The sequence below is a fragment of the Rutidosis leptorrhynchoides genome, chromosome 9, assembly GCF_046630445.1.
Source record: "Rutidosis leptorrhynchoides isolate AG116_Rl617_1_P2 chromosome 9, CSIRO_AGI_Rlap_v1, whole genome shotgun sequence".
Lineage (NCBI taxonomy): Eukaryota > Viridiplantae > Streptophyta > Magnoliopsida > Asterales > Asteraceae > Rutidosis > Rutidosis leptorrhynchoides.
This window is the reverse complement of record NC_092341.1, coordinates 261,523,676-261,545,361: the sequence shown is the minus strand read 5'-3', so window position 1 is coordinate 261,545,361 and position 21,686 is coordinate 261,523,676. Positions and strand designations below refer to the sequence as shown.

The following is a 21,686-nucleotide window of genomic DNA, read 5'->3' as shown; positions in this document are numbered from 1 at the left end:
AACATCAATCAAGTAGTGGAGATCTCTGTATAGCAGATAGTGGTACTACACACACTATACTTAAATCTGAAAAATATTTCATTGATTTGAAACCAACGGAAGGAACTATACATACAATATCAGGTGCTGCTAACTTGATAGAAGGGATAGGAAAGGCAAAATTCATATTACCAAACGGTACAACATTTTTAATTAATAATGCCTTATTCTCTCCTAAGTCAAGCAGAAATTTATTGAGTTTTTCTGACATATACCTTAATGGGTATGATTATCAGTCAGTGATAACAGAAAATGAGAAATATTTAAGTATCACTGACAAGAGTCATGTGGTTGAAAAACTGCCAAGACTTAGTTCTGGATTACATTATACACATATAAATGTACCAGAAATACATATGGTAGTTAACGGAAAATATATTGATCCTAGTGTATTCAGTTTATGGCATAACATATTAGGCCATCCAGGATCAACAATGATGAAAAGGATTATTGAATGTACTCATGGACATCCACTAAAGGATAGAAAAATCCATCATGATACAATGGTTCCATGTACATCTTGCTCTCTTGGAAAATTGATAACTAGACCCTCACCACTTAAGGTTGAGAAAGAATCACCAATGTTTCTTGAAAGAATTCAAGGTGATATATGTGGACCAATTCATCCACCATGTGGACCATTTAGATATTTCATGGTTCTAATAGACGCATCTAGCAGATGGTCTCATGTTTGTCTGTTATCAAGCCGTAATGTGGCATTTGCAAAATTTCTTGCCCAAATTATTAAATTGAGAGCTCATTTTCCTGATTACACCATTAAAAGGGTGAGACTTGATAATGCTGGTGAATTTACATCTCAAGCATTTAATGACTATTGCATGTCTATAGGAATTGTTGTTGAACATTCTGTTGCTCATGTGCATACACAAAATGGTTTAGCCGAGTCATTGATTAAACGTTTACAGTTAATCGCTAGACCATTGATAATGAGAACAAAACTCCCTGTATCTATATGGGGTCATGCAATTTTACATGCTGCTGCATTGATTCGCATCAGACCAAGTGCAAGTCATAAATATTCCCCCTACAACTTGCTTTTGGTCAAGAGCCAAATATTTCCCATCTTAGAACATTTGGTTGTGCAGTGTATGTTCCAATTGCGACACCACAACGTACAAAAATGGGTCCTCAAAGGAGGTTGGGAATATATGTTGGATATGAAACATCTTCAATCATAAGGTATATTGAACCTATGACAGGTGATGTTTTTACATCACGTTTTGCTGATTGTCATTTTAATGAAACATTGTTTCCTAGATTAGGGGGAGAAATAAAAAATAAAGAAAATGATATTTCATGGTGTGAACCTCAATTAAAGTATCTTGATCCTCGCACAAAAGAATGCGAGATAGAAGTTCAAAAGATAATGCATATGCAAGAACTTGCAAATCAATTGCCTGATGCATTCACAGATACAAAAAAGGGTGACTAAATCATATATACCAGCAGTTAATACTCCAGCTCGAGTTGAGATTCCAAATCGGAAAACTGATAATGTAGTCTCTCAAGAATATATGCCACGTCTGAAACGTGGGAGACCAGTTGGTTCCAAAGATAAAAATCCTCGAAAAAGAAAATCAGCTGATAATAAGGTAAAAGAAAGTGTTCAAGAAGAACCACAAATCAGTACTCCTACCGCAGAGGAGATTGATGATGTCAATACAGAAATTGCAATCAATTATGCACATTCAAAAATATTATGGAACCGAAATGAAATGAAAAATCTTGATGAGAAATTTTCATTTAATGTTGCATATGACATCATGAATAATGATGATGATCCAGAACCAACATCTATGGTTGAATGTCAAAATAGACATGATTGGGCTCAATGGAAAGAAGCAATACGAGCTGAATTAGAATCACTCAATAAAAGAAAAGTTTTCGGATCCATCATTCTCACTCCTAAAGATGTGAAACCTGTAGGATACAGATGGATTTTTGTCCTAAAAAGAAATGAGAAAAATAAAGTTACAAGGTATAAAGTTAGACTTCTAGCTCAAGGTTTTTCTCAAAGACCAGGAATTGATTATGAAGAAACTTATTCCCCTGTTATGGATGCAATTACTTTTAGATACTTAATCAGCCTGGCAGTTTCTAAAAAATTTAGAAATGCATCTCATGGATGTTGTGACTGCTTATCTATATGGATCACTTGATAGTGATATATATATGAAGATACCTGAAGGATTTAAGGTACCAGAAGCATCAAATGCAAAACCCAAAGAAATGTATTCGATTAAATTACAAAGATCTTTATATGGGTTAAAACAATCGGGACGTATGTGGTATAATCGATTAAGTGATTACTTGATAAGCAAAGGGTATACAAATAACCTTACTTGCCCTTGTCTTTTCATTAAGAAAACAACATTCGGATATGTGATCATAGCTGTTTATGTTGATGATCTTAACATCATAGGTACAAATAAAGAGATCCATGAAACCATTCAACTTCTAAAGAAAGAATTTGAAATGAAAGATCTCGGAAAAACCAAGTATTGCCTTGGTTTACAAATTGATCATATGCCTAATGGTTTACTTGTACATCAAACAACATATACTGAAAAGATTTTGAAACGTTTCAATATGGACAAGGCAAAACCATTAAGTACTCCTATGGTTGTTAGATCACTCAATGTTGAAGCTGATCCATTTCGTCCATGTGAAGATCATGAAGATATTCTTGGACCAGAAGTACCATATCTTAGTGCAATTGGAGCTCTTATGTATCTTACAAATTGTACAAGACCTGACATTTCTTTTGCAGTTAATTTGTTGGCAAGGTTCAGCTCTGCTCCTACCAAAAGACACTGGAATGAGATCAAACACATATTTCGATACCTTCGAGGAACTACTGATTTAGGATTATTTTATTCTAACGAATCAAAACAAGATTTGGTTGGTTATGCTGATGCAGGTTATTTATCTGATCCACATAAAGCTAAATCTCAAACTGGATATGTATTCCTAAATGGAGGTACTGCAATATCATGGCGTTCTCAAAAACAAACACTTGTTGCTACATCATCAAATCATGCCGAAGTGATTGCATTACATGAAGCTACTCGGGAATATTTTTGGTTGAGATCAATGACACAAATCATTGCTGATTCTTGTGGACTAAAATGCGATAAAAGTCCAACAATTATCTATGAAGATAATGCAGCTTGCATAGCACAGATGAAAGAAGGGTATATCAAAAGTGACCGAACAAAACACATACCTCCTAGATTCTTCTCATACACTCAAAATCTCATTAAGAACAACCAGATTGAAATGAGATATGTTCAATCCAGCAAAAACTCTGCTGATCTTTTCACGAAAGCACTTCCAACTGCTATTTTCAGAACACACGTTCATAAAATTGGCATGAGACATGTTCAAAAGATGTAACGGCTGAAGCGATGTCTACTTGAGGGGGAGTCAACTCCATGCTGCACTCTTTTTCCCTTAGCTAAAGTTTTTTCCCACTGGGTTTTCTATAGCAAGGTTTTTAACGAGGCAGTAACTTACAGTTGATCTTCAACAAACAAAATTGCTATCCAAGGGGGAGTGTTATAATATAGAATATATATTATATAAATGGATAGTCAATTATTGATACACAAAAGTAATATTATTGTATTACCTAAACTTGTGATATTTTTGCTATAAATAGCCATGAATGCAAGCATTAAACTTGCATCATTTCTCACACTTACAAAGTGTTTCTTTCTTTCTCTCCATTATCATCTTTGTTCTTACACTTCATTATTAGCATTCTTAATCAATAATCAAACCTCTAAAGGTAGTTATAAGCCTATTGAATTATAACATCAAGAATCAAACCTCTAAAGGTAGTTATAAGCCTACTGAATTATAACATTATTCTGAATTTAACTCTTTTTCCATTTGTCTCTTATTCTTATGGAGTAGTGTCTGATTCCATATCTTCTGAAAAAAGAGCAAATTTCAGATTAAGTGACAAAAGAAATAACAATTTTACTTCCTGAATTAATAGCTGTACAGAAACAGATCATTAAGTGGAAAGTAAAACGACCCTAAGCCTATATAAATAACAAAAATAAACAAGGTAAGCTAACAAAAAATGTATAATCAACAACAATTTCGTTCATCTTAAACTCTTTAATGTAATTTCTCTTGGACTGATCTTACACTTTCCATCTTCAACGTATGAAGCAAGAAATCATTCCATGTATCAATCGGCCCAGGTAAACACCAATGAACACAATCATTATACAAAGTTACATTTGCATTGGGTAAATGTCCATATCTACTTGGGTGTCCATCCGGCCTTAGTAATGTAGCTTTCGTTATACCCAAAAGCCTATACTTTAAACCCCTTTTCTTTCCCATCTCTTCTCCCCTTCTAAACTCCTCAATTTGTGCCATATATAGTTCCAAATTTAGATCATTTAATGCTATCTCATTCTTTTTATATGGCTTTGTTCTCAAACAATTTCCACCAGTATTCCATTCTCCACCCTCAAAATGATTGGGTGCAAAAGTTCGTAAAATTGTTATACCTTTAAATTTATCTCTACTGTTAATAGCATTGAATGCGGTTCTTATTGCATGTCTATATCCAAATGTCATAGACGAATGAGTGACGTTCTTCAATCCGCAAAATCTACAACCAATGATCTGACGATTGATATAATATATCATAGGCCGCCAAAACCAATGACCTAGGTTGATGCTCAAATAATCGAAATTGTCAATTTGGGTGGTCCATTTCTCGTTGAACTCGTCTAGGTATACGTTGAAGAGGCCGTTGTGGGTTGGGCCATCAAACCCGGCATCTTCAGATTTTACCAAAAATGGTGACCAAAATGTGGCGAGTGTGAAGTTGTAAGAGACATAGTACCAATGTTTGAAGTTCTCGTCTTTTGTCTTGGATTTATCTATAGGGTACTCAACCTGAAAATTCAAAATGTCAAAGAGAAACTAGATTATTTGTTTTATCTTCCTATATTTTCTAAAATAAAGTAAATGGATACAAAAGACTCCAAAACGAGCCATAACCAAAGTAAGCAAACAAAAACAAGCGGCAGCACCAACAAGGAGAAAATACGTTTAAACTAGGATACAAATTACGATTAAAGCTATAACAAACGGAAATTAAAGTACCGGCTACACTAAAAAAATCTCTTATAAACACGAGTACCATCCGAAATCTGTTTTTTAGGGGCTCGATAATGTACTATAAGGATGAAGATAATCCTTGAATTTTGTCAGGGATTATTCCAACCGCTTAGTACATACAATTTGATGCACCTTAACAATTTGGTGCATTTTAATGAGTCTTTAAAGGTTGTTGTCATTTGAAAATTGCTGTTGTTAGAAGTACATTTACAAACTCACTCTAATCTTGATTTCATAGTATCTTTTGAAGCTGTTTGTTGATGTATAAAGCCACTAATCACTTGCTTTATTCAATGTAAAAGAAAAGATGCAAATTGAATAACACAAGTTGTTGCTAAAGATGTAGTATGAAGACTTACTATTTAACTTCCTTTTATAGATGAGAGACTGAGTTGCAAAGGGTTTTTTTTTTTTTTTTTTTTGTAAAAATAACATGAAAACTTTTTAAAAAAGAAAACGCTCTCAAATGGGGGATACAAAAAGATAGCATAGAGACTCGAACCTAGAAAGCTTAAACAATCAAAAACCTAACACTACCTATCACCGAGCCCCTAACTAATCAAAAAAGCGAAAAAAAACGCGACAATAAACAAAACCAAACAAAACAAAATAAATAAAGAAATACAACTAAGTAAGCACAAACAACCACTGAAAATGCACTAAGGAACCACTTTCTTCATGTTACCATCGATCGTCTCCTGGTTTATTCGTTTCCAGTTTGGATTAGCGATCTTATATGTCAAGACATTTGATGATCCGTCTCCTATTAAAATAGCCTCGGATGGCTTAATAACACCAGGTTTTTTCTTTTAGTTGATGGAAGGATCTATAAAGTCTAGCAAGATGGAAAAATAGGACGACACATACATATCACCTATATTTCTTTGTAGTTTTGTGTCAATAAAATAGATGACATAACCGGCCAGAATAGAGATAATCTAATTGTAAATTTATAAATCTTGTCTTCTAACGTTAGATCGTTGTTTTCTAGCTCGTTATACATCGTTGTGATGATGAACGATATATTGTGTATTGAATGAATATAAATGATCGGGTTTATTTTGATTCTCTCTCGTGTTGTTGAGGTGAATACTCTAGAAGGCTGATGATATATTCAATTATTCACAATTGAAATTGATCAATTTATAAAAATTGCGTACTCTGTATCAATTAATTGTACGATAAAATATACGGAGTATTGGGTGCTTTGTTTTTTAAGATGTTTTTGTGTGAAGATCTTAGTGATGGTCTGTAAACTGAATATGAAAGACTGTTTGTTTTTTATATCTGATAAATATAGTATAATATCTCGAATTATTATAATTTTCAATTTTTATTTTAAAATTTGTTGAACTAAAAAGTAATAAGAAAAGTTTTTAACAAGAATCACATTACTATAATTAAATTAATAGATTCACAAAAATTAAAATATCATAATTTTTTAAATGTTAACTATCATAAAGATTTGAAAAGTATTACGAGTACAATTACATGTAATTAAACTATTAGGTGTTTTCCGGATGAAGGATGCTTCCGCAAATCAAGTTATTATTCAGACATTTCATTGAGGTTGGCCCACCATACCACAAAATAGCCTATGTAATTAGACCATGCGCGAACAAGCATCATTGTCTATGTGATCGTTGTCTACATGCTAAATCACAACTCGCACAAAGGGGCGTTGTGCAAGTCCTAAGTTGTCAAGTATCGTGAAGAATTTTGATTGGCCTATATCTTTTTAATTAGTTTTCTTATTTTATTATTTACTTATACCAGTTATATTTTTATCACATTACCAAAAACATTCTACGACACAACATTAATTACAGTACTTTTTGTTCTCTTCAGAACATTAACACGTCAGCATAGTTTTTCTCTACAATTCCATAATTCCCCTTGTTTACCACAACAAGGTCTTGTACATTTAACTTTATTTGAGTTTGCTAGCTTTTTTATATTTTGACCAACAAGAGGCTGAACCCGTTTAAAGTAATTGATTCTTTATAATTCCTCATTTCATCGATAAAATTTATATTTCTCTTGGAAAACATTCTTCTCTAAAAATATACAGTACATTAATAATTTAAATATAAATTAAACAAGGAAATAATGTCCTAAAAGCGAAGCAATTAACTTTAACATAAATGTGATAATATGTTACCTTCTTCTTCTCAACCTAATAATTCACGTTATTAATATTTTTTTTACCAAAATACGGAGTATATAACATAAGAAAACGAATCTTTCCATTTATTACTTTATAATTTTCAATCAAACACATTTTAAATTAAAAAAACAATCAATATTAATTCAATGTATCTTAACTAATTGTAATATCATTTTTGACAAATTGACGTACTCAATAGTCCAAACCGACCCACTATTTTGTCTCTATATAAACGTGGTCAAAGTCACGTTATCGAATATATTGAAGCTAGAATATTATATTATGAACGTAAGATAATAGTAGAGGAAAAATCAAATCAAATAATAAAAACAAAATATATAAAATATAAAATTAAAATTTAACATTAAAAAGGAAATGAATAATGTGGAAGAACTTACTCTGGATAGCAAGCAAATCAAGGATTGCATTTGATTTCTACCCACAGAATCACCCACAAAAGCCAAAGATTTATCCCTCACAATCTCCAAAAAATCATACGGGTTGAAAATGGGTAAATCACACCCATCGGGTTTCCATCTCCACTTCATGAAATCCGAGTCGGGTCGTCCGTATTTTTGACAGTTTTGATGTTCATGGATCGCCCAACATGTCCTATTATTATAATATGGAGCATCCGGATTAGGGATCCATTCACCAGAAAACACATCACATTTATGACTATTATCATTTGTGAATATTGGATTTTTGTTTACAGGAAGATAAAGATGTACAACTGTTAAGATGATGAGTATTGAGGATACAAGTATTAGGGTTTTGGATGTGCTTTTAAGGGTTGTACCTTGATGGTGATTGTTGTTCTTCCCATTTGAAATCTCAGTCACCTTCATTGAGAGAAACAGAGAGAGAGTGAGAAGGGTACAAGTCCCAAAACAAAGGTGGTGGGGGTTGTTTTTATTTTGTTTATTTTAAGTATAGTTAGATCAGAATTTAGATTTAGATATATAAAATAAAATAATCACAAATCTTAAATAATATTAGTAGATGTTTTTTTTTTTTTTTTTTTTTTTTTTTTTAAAAGCAAGCAATTTTATAGATAACCAAACGAAAGACTACACTATGAGTACATAATTACAAAACAACAAGAAATCTCAATATAGGTTGCAAAGATAGCAACCGTAAAGCTAAACTAACATGAAAGATAAACGCTCGGACTACTTAGCCAAGTAAGCCAATCGAACTTTTTTTCTTTAGCTCTAAGGGAAATCCATTCAAAAGACTTGACTTGGATTTCGTTAAGAATTACCGAGGCGCTACACGAAGATCCACGAAAGACTTTATTGTTTCGAATTCTCCAAATACTATAAACACTAATCCACTCGATGGCTTGCCATATTTTCCTCCCATACGACGACATCGGGACACCGCAATTTCCTATTAGCAATTCGTGGAAACTTAGATTAGAAAAAGCACCTAAGCCCCACCAACGGAAAACCCGGTTCCAAATGTCAATCGCATAAGAACAAAAAATGAAAGCGTGATCCGTTGATTCAAGATCATTGTCACAAAGAGGACATCGAACACTATTTAAATCAATGCCTCTTTTGTCTAACTCGAGCATTACCGGAAGCCTTTTCTTCATTAGACGCCATACAAAAACCTCGATCTTTTTTGGAACAAGATTATTTCGCAATGTACTTGATGAGTTGGTGTCCGGAGCCAATATAGCTTCATCACATAAACAAGATAACTTACGAAGCGTGAATTTTTTGTTGCCGTCGAGAGACCATTCCCAAGCATCTTCCTCCTCGCTTAAACTTACGGATGCTAACTGTGCTTGCAGCGAATCCAATTCTCCCAGGCCACGACCCAATGGATCTCTGGCCCAGGCCCAGTTAGTCCTTCCATTTGAGAGTCTGCAGCGAACAGAAGCCTTTTTATCTATTTCCAGTCTATATAAACGCGGGTACACTTCCTTGAGCAGCCTATTTTCGAACCACCTATCTTCCCAAAATGATGTCATTTCCCCATTACCGATCACCTTTTTGAATGAATTCTTGAACTCGATCCCCAACTCTTCTATGGAATTTCCTGCAATAATAATGTTATACCACGTACCTAGAGAGGGTTGGTAACCTAAGTCACCTCCCGACCCTAAGCTGCCACACGAACCATAAATGCTACGGATAAGTTTAGCCCAAAGTGAGTTAGTTTCGGTTTTAAACCTCCACCACCACTTTGCGAGCAAAGCCAAATTTTTTCCTTTTAGAGACCCAATATTTAAACCCCCCTCCCCGTAAGGTTTTAGAATAGTGTCCCATTTTACCCATGAAATTTTTGAGCCCGAATCATCCCCACCCCAAAAGAACTTCATTCTCACACACTCTAATAATTTTAACACGTTATTCGGAGCACGAAAGAGCGAGAAGAAGTACAAAGGAAGACTCGACAACGCCGATTTAATAAGAACAATTCTTCCACCAAAAGACATCGATCGCATTTTCCAACTCGAGAGACAATTTTTCATTTTTTCAACAACCGGTTAGTAGTTGATTACTAAACTATAAGAAAATGCGAACGACAACTCTTAGAGTTATCGTTAAAATGCATATATTAGAGAAACGTACAATCATTAAAACTTCTCCCTTCCTAACAACATGGTTTTTGAAAAATAATAAAAGAATCTATTACGGGGGAAATGAAAGATATTTTGTTCGACCACAAAAAATTATTTGATTCTTGCCTTTCAAAGAATTTATATGCTAGACAAGAACAATTGTCTTTTTTTTTTTAAGATTTAATGATCCCTAAGAACAGGTTCACCCCTTTCTTTTATCTTTTAAATTTGTTAGTATAGTCATTGAATTTGGTAATAGTAAACAAAAAATTAACAAATAGAACAGAATATTGGCTTGGGCTGTGTCTCTACGCCAATCTATGTTACAAGAGAAGGTTCCATCGGAACATTTTTATATTTCAGGATACCTCTTCGCTTTTTTTAAGGGGGAGGCAGTGTGGGGAGAAATGACAAGAAGATATTGGAACATTAATTTAGAAGAGATTATGGAAGCCGAAGTTCATTTTGGCCATGGTACTAAGAAATGGAATCCTAAAATGGCACCTTATATCTCTGCAAGACGTAAAGGTATTCATGTTACAAATGTTACTAGAACTGCTCGTTTTTTTATCAGAAGCTTATGATTTGGTTTTTGATGCAGCAAGTAAGGGAAAACAATTCTTAGTTGTTGGCACTAAAAATAAAGAAGCTGATTCAGTAGCATGGGCTGCAATAAGGGTTCGGTGTCATTATGTTAATGGAAAATGGCTTGGTGGTATGTTAACGAATTGGTCCACTACAGAAACGAGACTTCATAAGTTTAGAGACTTGAGAACCGAACAAAAAATAGGGGGACTCCACCGTCTTCCGAAAAGAGACGCGACTATGTTGAAAAGACAATTATCTCATTTGCAAACATATCTGGGCGGGATTAAATATATGACGGGGTTACCCGATATTGTAATCATCATTGATCAGCACGAAGAATATACGAACCTTCAAGAATGTATCACGTTGAGAATTTAAACAATTTGTTTAATCGATACAAATTGTGACCCCGATCTCGCGGATATTTCAATTCCAGCGAATGATGACGCTATATCTTCAATCCAATTAATTCTTAACAAATTAGTATTTGCTATTTGTGAGGGCCGTTCTAGATATATAAAATCCGTGATTAATAATAAGATAAATAACTTATTTATTTCGGAACCTTCATAGATTTATTGAATCAGTTACTATTTCTGAATCTCAAAAAAAGAGATAAAAATAACAAGGAATAGAATTTGATTAGTTGGTGTGCAAAATATACGATTCAAGCAGTCAATTCGAGAAAGAGATGGTTGAATCAAAATAATTTTGTTTAAGGTTCTATTTTTGTCAAAGGGCAATATGAATGTTATATCATGTTCTATCAACACATTAAATGGGTTATTGATATGGCCAAAACGGACGGTTTATTTTAGTGCGATGTCGTTAGGTCGCTAAAGGTCAATTCAGGATATCAGCAGCGGCTGAATGTTTAATTTATATGTGCTGGGCCTAAATCTATTATCCTTCGTATGGGTTAGCAAGGGAAATTATGACCTAGGGTCGTTCCACGAGCGGTCGAATTGAAACAGAGATTATTCAAATAATTTAGAGATTAAGATGCGGGTTTATACACAATTCAGTATCCAAGACACGTGGCCAGGTACACCTTGTGTGGAGAGGCAGGATCCTTTTGGTCCCAATAAATTGGCGACTGTTCGAAAAATCCAACATCCAAATCCAACCGGTTTATCCTAGACACCACTTTATCCGGAATATCAAATTGTGTAAAGGCTATAGTTGGGTTGATTTGATTTATAATTGTATTTTAAAATATTGAAGCACTATAATAAAAATAAGCTAGCTAGCATGCAACAGCTAAGGACAGAGAAGACGTAGTTTACCATGATTTAAGATATCGTAGTGTTGGGATGATTGCGAGACACTCATTGGATAGATATACCTTTGTAATGACCCGACTTTTTCGACTTATATTTATACTTATTACTTTCACGAAACTGCGTATTTGTGCGTACTGAGTTAGATTATATTCTGGGATCTTTATCCATGTTAATTACTTTCGTTATGATAAAACTAACAAAGAACTTCAATCACAAGATCTATAAACCAATTAATCAACCAGATCTTCAATCAAAATATTAGAAATTCAGACTGAACAAAAACAAAATCTCTCTAAACTCTTATAGCCACAATTAACAAGTCTAATGAACAAAACAGAATCACAAAATAACAGTTGCTAATTCATCAGATCAATGAATAGGCTAAGAAACCCTAATATGAGAGAAAAGTGAATGAATGTGTGTAACTTGATCGATCCCCAAATGAGCAGATAACATAGCTTTTATACTCCCATCACTTTGACAACCTGGGCTTTGACTTGGGCTTCTTAAAAGGATTCTTGTATAATAGCAACTTGGGCTTCTTGGGCTTGTAAGAAAACAGCCCAGATATTCTTGAATAAATTAAAAGCATTATCTTCAATTTTGTAGAACTTGCACACTTAATAAATTAAATCTCTTATACTTGACTGGTACTCTTATAATTGACTGGAACTTTATCTGCAACTGCAACAAATCCTTTGATCATCACAGCAACAAACAATTCCTGCAAACATTTTAGAACACACCACAAATAAGAAAAAATATAAATATGTTCCAGCAAGCTTGAATGATAATACCGTTTAACATCCCCCCTAAAGCTTAGCTTGGAACAAATCCAAAAGACCTAAACCATTACACAACACATTGTGTTGCTTAATAGTTAAACCTTTTGTTAAGATGTCACTAATGTTTTTAGCAGACTCAATTTTCTGAATTTTAATCACCCCTGCACTTTGTTTATCTCTGACATAGTGTAAATCAATATCAAAGTATTTTGTTTTTTCATGAAAAACAGGATTGTGAGAAATTTGGATTGCAGAACTGTTATCAAAAAACAATTGGACTGGCAAATTGACTTTAATATTGAAATCAAGTAAAAGATTCTTAATCCAGATTATTTCACAAGTGGTTGAAGCTAAAGCTCTATATTCTGCTTCAGCAGAGGACCTAGATACAGTGCTTTGCTTTTTACTTTTCCAAGAAACCAATGAATTACAAAAAAATATTAAGTAACCTGTAACCTCCCACCTTTTTCCGTTTACCTTCCGTTATATTATTTAAAGTCCGTTATATAATTATAACATCTTCCGTTAATACGCGTTTTAATATATTTCATTTAGGTAATTCACGCACTCGCTTCAAACTTGAAGGACTAAACTTGCCAATGGACCAACGTTGTGACTAGGTCAAAGTGGTTAAACCTCATCTCTTCCACTCATTCACCTCCTAACTCTTGATACTTTCATCTTTTACTCTCAAACACCCAATTTAAAGATTCATCATCTATTTACGATCTAGCAATAGTTTTGCAAAACAAATTACATATTTGGAATCCTTGCATCTTCCTCTTCAATTCCATACCGATTTCATCAAGTTTGGGTAACTTTCTAAAATCACTAGATTCTTTGTTCTTGATGTTTTTAACTTATAAAAGTGTTAATTAGTGTCTATGCCTCAAGTCTAACATGAATATATGATTTATATGCTTGTTCTTGTCATTTGGATGTAACTAGCTTAAACTTGAAATGAGTGTTTTTGATCTTGAGTTTTGGTTGATCATATGTTATTAGATGTTAAAAGTGCATGTATTAAATGTGTTACTAGCATTACTAGCTTCAATTTGGTATGTAAGTTGACTTGGAAAAGCCTCATTAACATGATTAAGGATTTTATGATTGTTAGCTAGAGTTTGGTGGCCTTAAATGTGATCTTTGATGCATTAAAAGCCTTGCAATGTTGTTTGTAAGTATTTAGTAGTATTGTATGCGTAATTACCTACGAAACGGCGTATTATATGTGTGTATTAAGTTCCCGAATCATCGTATGCATTTTGTGAACTTGAAACCTTGATAATGAACCTTTAATGATCACTTGACGAGAATTCGGTTATTGTAAACAACATTTTTGTGTGATGAAATTATTTAGTTGTATTCCTCGTTAAATTACCTTTCCAACGATGTATGGTATGCATTTTAGGTGTTTACGGTTCATTAGTTATGATAAATTGAAGTTTGGTCCGAGACTTGTAAAACTTTTAAGCAGTTTCACTGAATCAGACATGGATGCGGCGCATCTGCAGACTGATGCGGCGCATCTGAAGGTTGCTGTCCAATTTTTTTTTTCCGTTTAAATCCCGCTATGCTATACATGTCCGATTAACATGAAACTTGGCCAACATACTTATATATGCTTATCTTTCATAGAAAAATTGTCGGATACCCGACCCGACCCGACCCCGTTGACTTTGACCAAGTTTGACTTTTAATCAAACTTAACCGAATACTTATGCGATCGTTTCTAACATGCTTTTATACTTATACCTTACATGAAACTTAACAATTTGACTCACATGCTATATAATCGAGTCGTAATGAGCCATAGGACTAATTGAACATCTTTGACCAACCGTGTTTATCGTTATTGATACAACCTACTTGTTTAGGTCAAGACTAGCACTCGTTCTTGCACACGTTACTTTGTGAAGTACTTTATTTACTAGTGCACTCAAGGTGAGATCATAGTCCCACTTTTACTCCTTTAAACTTATATTTGGGATGAGAAAACATAAACGATTTATACTTTTATACTTTGAACACAAGTGCGAAGGAAAAGATACATACGAGTTAGAACAAAAATCCTCAAGTTCAATTATCATTAGTGACACTTGTAGGGTGTAAGCTAGAACTTATGTTGTGCGGCCATACGGGTTTAACGAACCCTCATTCGGACGGTTCGCTACCGTTAGCGAATGAAATATAATTTTATCAGAATAGTGTATGTTCTATCACTATTATGCAGAGGTAAGATTCAGTTAAGCTTTGGTAATTGGGTGCTCGTGATACAAACAACATCTTTGGGATGTATACGCTTTGATAATCTTATTATACTAAATCTTGTGGTTCAAAAACATACTTTGCAAATACACCTATGATTTCACCAACATTTTCGTTGACAGATTTTTCTATGTTTTTCTCAGGTCCTTGAATACTAGGTGATACATGCTTCCGCACTATACTTTTTGATACTTGCTTGGATGTCGAGTATACATGCATACGTGGAGCGTCTTTTGACTTATTCCTAAATTGTGTCGCATATGTTTCAATTGTACTTTAAACATTGTAATGTAACTAGTCGATGAACTACTTTGTAAACTTTGAAACATTCTTACTTTTGAAATGAATGCAACATATTTTGGTCAAACGTTGTTTTAAAGACTTATGACCACGTATTGGGACCTAAGTAGACGGCGCCGTCAATGACCATTTTGTCGAGTCGCTACAGATGGTATCAGAGCATTGGTTGTAGGGATTTAGAGTTCATTGGTGTCAACCCCGAGTCATAGGGTACATTAGTGAGTCTAGACTACAACCGGCATATAGACTTGAAGTAGGAATTACTTGACTACTTGTGCATTTATACTCGAACTCTTCTATTCATATCTAACTTTTATTCCATCTTAATCTCACGTTGTTTAATTTGATTGACACGCCACATTGACTTAGTGAAATAATGTCGAATGCACATATGAATTAGGGTAATATAATTTTCGGGATTATATTAAGGTGACTCATATGAACGTTCTGACATTATGACATAAAGAATTTAAGGCTAGTCAAGGAAAATTTTCTCTTTATCCTCATTCCATATCACGGTTAGTATTATTGAGAATACTAATCAACGATATTCTTGTGTTTTGAAGGAACAATGCCTCCTCGCCGTTTACCACGCCATGAAACTCCCGAACAAGCTCTACAACGAATGATAGCCACCGCCATGGATGAGGCCATGGCCGATCACTCTTCCAACAACAACAACAATAGCAACAACCACAACAACAACAACAATGGAGCCGGTAACTCAAATGAGGGATGCTCATACAAAGCTTTCATGGGGTGCAAACCTCATACTTTTGATAGGACCAGAGGACCGGTTGCTCTCACTCGATGGTTTAAGCAAACGGAAGCCGTTTTTAGTATAAGCGGTTGCCGGGACCAAGACAAGGTTAAAAATTCCACCCATACTTTTGCCGGTATCGCTCTCACGTGGTGAAACACGTATGTACAATCGGTGGGTACCGATGAAGCCCACGCTCTCTCTTGGTCCGATTTGAAAGAAAATATGATCACCAAATACTTTCCGCACGAGGAAACCTGAAAGCTAGAACAAGAGCTAAGAACTCTAAAAGCGGTCGGAAACGACCTCAAGGCTTATAATCAACGATTTTCCGAACTAGCCTTGATGTGCCCAAACCTTGTGAACCCCGAGTCTTTAAGGGTTGAAATTTACATGGATGGTCTTCCGAAGAGCATCAAACATGGAGTAATGTCATCCAAACCCACTAATCATCAAGAAGCTTTGAATATGGCCCGCAAATTGATAGAAACGGTGGACGAAATCGTAGTACCGGCACCTAAGGCCGAGGATAAGTCGGGTGGCAACAAAAGAAAATGGGAGGCCACTCCATCAAACAACTACAACAACAACTTCACCAAAAAGCCTTTCCCCTCCGACGGCAAGAAGAGTTATGCCAGGAACTTGCCTTATTGTAACAAGTGCTACAAACATTATCTTGGTGAATGTGGCAAACCATTTTGCGTCAAGTGTCAAAGGAGTGGCCACGTGGCCCACGATTGTAGGAATACTGCCCCCGTTGCTCAAAAGGGGCCCAATACACCAAGACCAGGTGTTTGTTATGAATGTGGCCAACCGGATCATTATAGGAATGCGTGCCCAAAGAAGAAAGCTAACCCCAATACACGCAGCCGAGCTTTCAACATCAATACCGAGGAAGCTCGAGATGACAATGAACTAGTACGGGTACGTTTCTTCTCAATAATTCTTATGTCTCTTGCTTATTCGATTCGGGTGCCGATAAGAGTTTTGTATCCAAGACTTTGACTCATTCTTTTAGCACTCCACCACTTCCACTAGATATTACTTATACCATTGAAGTGGCCAACGGGAAACTATTGAGTGCTGACAAATTTTACCGGGGGTGTACGTTAAACTTACTGGGTAAAGAGTTTGAAATTGACTTGATACCTATAGAACTAGGGAGCTTTGATGTAATCATTGGTATGGATTGGCTAGCCAAAATGAAATCTCACAATCTTTGCGATCTTAAAGCGATTCAACTTCCTATCGAGAATGATGAACCCTTGATTGTCTATGGCGATAAGAGTTGCACCGGACTCAACCTCGTCTCGTGCCTTAAAGTTGAAAAATACCTTCGTAAAGGTTGTTTCACGATTCTAGCCCATGTTAAAAAAGTCGAGATTGACGAGAAGCGTATCGATGATGTGCCAATTGTTAGTGACTTTTTCGATGTATTTCTCGATGAATTGCCGGGTCTTCCACCTCATCGACCGGTAGAATTCCAAATCGATCTTATTCCGGGAGCCGCACCCGTAGCACGTGCACCATATAGACTTGCTCCATCCGAAATGCAAGATTTGCAAAGTCAAATCCAAGAACTACTTGACCGTAGTTTTATCCAACCTAGCCATTCACCATGGGGCGTTCCGATTTTGTTCGTTAAGAAGAAAGATGGATCCCTACGAATGTGCATTGATTATCGTGAACTAAACAAATTGACGGTTAAGAACCTATATCCTCTTCCGCGCATCGACGAACTCTTTGATCAACTACAAGGGTCTTGTATATATTCAAAAATCGATCTCCGCTAGGGTTATCATCAATTAAGGGTTAAGGGGGAAGATGTCTCCAAAACCGCTTTCCGGACTCGTTATGGTAGTTATGAATTTCTTGTAATGTCATTTGGTCTTACTAACTCACCGGCGGTGTTCATGGATCTTATGAACCGCGTGTGCAAACCATACCTTGACAAATTCGTTATCGTGTTCATCGATGATATTTTGGTCTATTCTAAAAGCGAAGAAGAGCACGAACAACATCTTTGACTTGTGCTTGAACTCTTGAGACAAGAACGACTCTATGCCAAATTCTCCAAGTGTGAATTTTAGTTGAAGGAAGTTCAATTTCTTGGTCATGTTGTAAGTGATCTAGGTATTAAAGTCGATCCGGCAAAAATCGAAGCCATTAGCAAACAGGAGACCCCTGCTACTCCTACCTAGATTCGTCATTTCTTGGGTCTCGCCGGATACTATCGTAGATTCATCGAAAATTTCTCCTTGGTTGCTCGTCCTCTAACCGTGTTAACTCACAAGGGAAAGAAATTCATTTGGGCAACCGAACAAGAATCTACATTTCAAATCTTGAAGACAAAGCTAACCACCGCTCCTATCTTGTCACTTCCCGAAGGCAATAATGATTTTGTTGTATATTGCGATGCCTCGAAACATGGTTTTGGGAGTGTATTGATGCAACGAAAGAAAGTCATTGCTTATGCCTCTCGACAATTGAAAATTCATGAACGGAATTATACGACACATGATCTCGAACTCGAAGCCGTTGTCTTTGCACTTAAAATGTGGAGACACTATCTTTATGGAACCAAGAGTACTATCTTCACCGATCACAAAAGCCTCCAACACATCTTCGACCAAAAGCAACTAAACATGAGACAACGCCGGTGGATTGAAACTTTAAACGATTATAATTGTGAGCTTTGTTACCATCCCGGGAAGGCAAACGTAGTAGCCGATGCCTTAAGTCGAAAGGAAAGAGCGGTGCCTCTTCGTGTCCGAGCTTTAAACATTACCATTCACATCAACCTCAATAGTCAAATTCGTGTAGCCCAAGACGAGGCTCTAAAGGATGAAAACATCTCTCTCGAACGCTTGAAAGTCCTTACCTCTCGATTCGAAGTTAAGGAGACCAGACTTCGATATTTCGCCGGAAGAATTTGGGTGCCTAGTTAAGGGGTCTTGCGAAGCCTTATTCTATACGAATCCCATAAGTCAAGGTATTCGATTCACCCCGGTGCCAATATGTAACACCCTGCTTTTTTTTTTTTTTTTAAATCACAGCGGAAGTCTTAATTCACATAAATACCCTTAGTTAATTACGATCATGATTATCACAAATCATTAGCTAGTTACTTATTACAAACAACCGGTGTTATGTTAAACAACTAGTTACATATTTATAAAAGTTAAGACAGCAGAGTTCGTCTTGTCAAACATATCGTCAACCCAACTCCCGTCCCTACCAGCACTAAGATCGAAAACCTGAAAGGGAGGAGGTGAGGGGGGTTAGCACGAGGCTAAGTGAATGGAATCATCTAACAGATCTAGCATACAGTACCAACTTGTACAACTACAGCAACTACAACAATCCATAACAGGCAACTGACAACTAATAACTAGCAACTATCAACTGGCAACAATCAACTAGCAACTATGCTCCTACTAGAGACTCGGCGGCTTGTACGAGCACACGACCACTAGCTGATCAGTCTAGCGTCTACCTAAAGTCCTTACTACTGAATCTCCAGTATAGTAAATCCACACGCAGGTAATGCGTCATTCAGTACTATACTCAACAAACAGTAGCCAACTGGACCCAACCACAACAAGGTTGACCTCTCTGAGCTGAACCTAACAACAATAGGTTCCAACAGGTAACTATAACTTGTGCACACAACTGTTAAGCAACTACCACTACGAACAACTGTCCCTGCGACTAGCATGACAACTCTACAATGATCATTATTACAACATATCTACTAAGCATAGCAACTAAAACAGTATAACATAGTAGCACAACTTGCTACTCTATACTACACCCGGAGATAATCCCACTCACCGATTACCAGCAACAGAAGGCACTCAGAATTCTAATCTTACTGAGCCTTCTCTTCGTCCTTATCACCTGAGAATAGACATAACACAGTCAATATAAATATCTCAATCAATAGTATAATCAAATCATACTATAAACTAGGTCATAACACCATATATTCATAATTTTATGAGTCTACATCATGACTCCATTCAATAATGGCATACAGGTGCGTGCAAAACACGACATACACATTAAAACTCCTTTTCCGACCCAAAAACAGTTTGATCTAGTTTCTTAAAAGTTCACCATTGAAAAGTATTCTTTATTACGATTCTAACGATAGTTTATTCATCAAAAACGGAGTTACGTTTTGAAAGTTACGCCCGTTTCAATTTCATAAAAGGTATTGTAGCAAATAGTGACACTGTAGCAAATAGTGACACTGTAGCAACCCGGGTACTGTAGCAACTCGGCACTGTACCAAATACTGGCACTGTAGCAAATAGTGGTACTGTAGCAAATAGTGACACTGTAGCAACTCGGCACTGTAGCAACTCGGCACTGTAGCAACTCGGGTACTGTAGCAAACTGGGTTTCGAACCAATTTCGCTGATTTTGTGATTTCTTCCCCAAAAACTCGATTTCTAAGTGTTTTTGACCAAATTTTAAGCACAAGAAAGTTACTAAATATATATACAACCTATTTCTAACATCAATTAAGCATAATAAACATATTTCATGAAGATTCAAGCTCATATTCACACTTTTTATTCAAGAACACAAAACTCAATTTCTAACAATCAAAGCATGGATTCAACAAGACAAACCTGAGACGATGCTCACAATGATGCTAGAAATCAGTCTCTAAAGTCTCTTAATTCAATTTCAAGTTTAGATCAATTAGGATTTCAAGAGTGAAGGAGTTAGGTACGGGAGTAATATTTCTAATTTGGGGAAAATGATGGAATAATCCAGATTCAAGCTATTTATATTGAGTTATAAAACCATACCCCATAACACACGGGTATTTACCAGTTATCTGATATCTTTCGTACTTAATTTGACTGCCCTAACGGAGTCTAAATTAAACAAACGAACCTATTCTGTTACCCTTGTCACAAACTGGTCTCAACTAAACAACCAAATAATTATAAACGTATAATTATAAAAATCACTAATTACGCCATTTCCCAGGGTACAATGGTGATTTCATCTAGACCCAAAACGCGGGTGTTACAAATCTACCCTCCTTAAAAGAGATTCCGTCCTCGGAATCGGGTCAACTATGGTCAACAAACCCAAAAAGTGTTACTCGCACCGCCAAAACACACTGTTAACTTTATCGATCTTATCCCCGATATCGACAATATCCACCACAATTGCATAGGAAATGAGATTCCTGACATCAATACACTCCCGATACCAAATAACTTATCACAATCTTCATCGATCAACGTCCGTTAATCCACTTAAGCCCACAAATTACACTATCAAGTCAAATAATCAAAGTCAAATTCGTGTTTCTTCGCCATTCCGTATCATAAATTTCACGATCTGTCATCCAATTCAACTCTTTATACAGTCCACTTTTCCCAATTATCCAAAGCTTAGGCAATAGAATTAGTCATCATGCTAAAATCTATACCTAGGTCCACGAAATTGTCTCGTAAGTCATCAGAACTTCACAGGTTATTCGTCTCATATCCAGTCACATCACAATCCAATATAGCACAGGCCGCCTAATTTTCCTTCAGCTTCCCAGAAATTCCGTATGATTTATCACAATATACTTCTGTTGGCCAGACACAAGCATATTATCCTAAATCATACCTTCATTCTGAGTTGCTCGTAATGGAAAAATTCTACTTGTCTCATTCACTAACTTATGTCCAATCAATTTTCTCAATAAGCATCGGTAATTAATTTAACTACTTTTTAA

General features: G+C 35.7%; 1 protein-coding gene across 1 annotated transcript; it reads right to left on the bottom strand.

Moving 5' to 3' along the window:
* Window positions 1-4,069: 4,069 nt before the first annotated feature.
* LOC139866995 (protein trichome birefringence-like 19) lies at window positions 4,070-8,227 on the bottom strand. The gene is made up of 2 exons (XM_071855301.1): window positions 7,774-8,227; window positions 4,070-4,983 (listed from the first exon to the last, which is right to left on the bottom strand). The coding sequence occupies exons 1-2, from the start codon at window positions 8,221-8,223 to the stop codon at window positions 4,189-4,191; spliced, it is 1,245 nt and encodes a 414-aa protein (XP_071711402.1). The 5' UTR covers window positions 8,224-8,227; the 3' UTR covers window positions 4,070-4,188.
* Window positions 8,228-21,686: the final 13,459 nt, after the last annotated feature.

What these genes read in the sequence shown, in the direction of transcription:
- LOC139866995 (XM_071855301.1), bottom strand. Translation starts at nt 8,223, where the DNA reads ATGAAGGTGACTGAGATTTCAAATGGGAAGAACAACAATCACCATCAA. An exon ending in TGATTTGCTTGCTATCCAGA is followed by an intron (nt 4,984 to 7,773) that starts GTAAGTTCTTCC and finishes TTGAATTTTCAG; the next exon opens with GTTGAGTACCCTATAGATAA.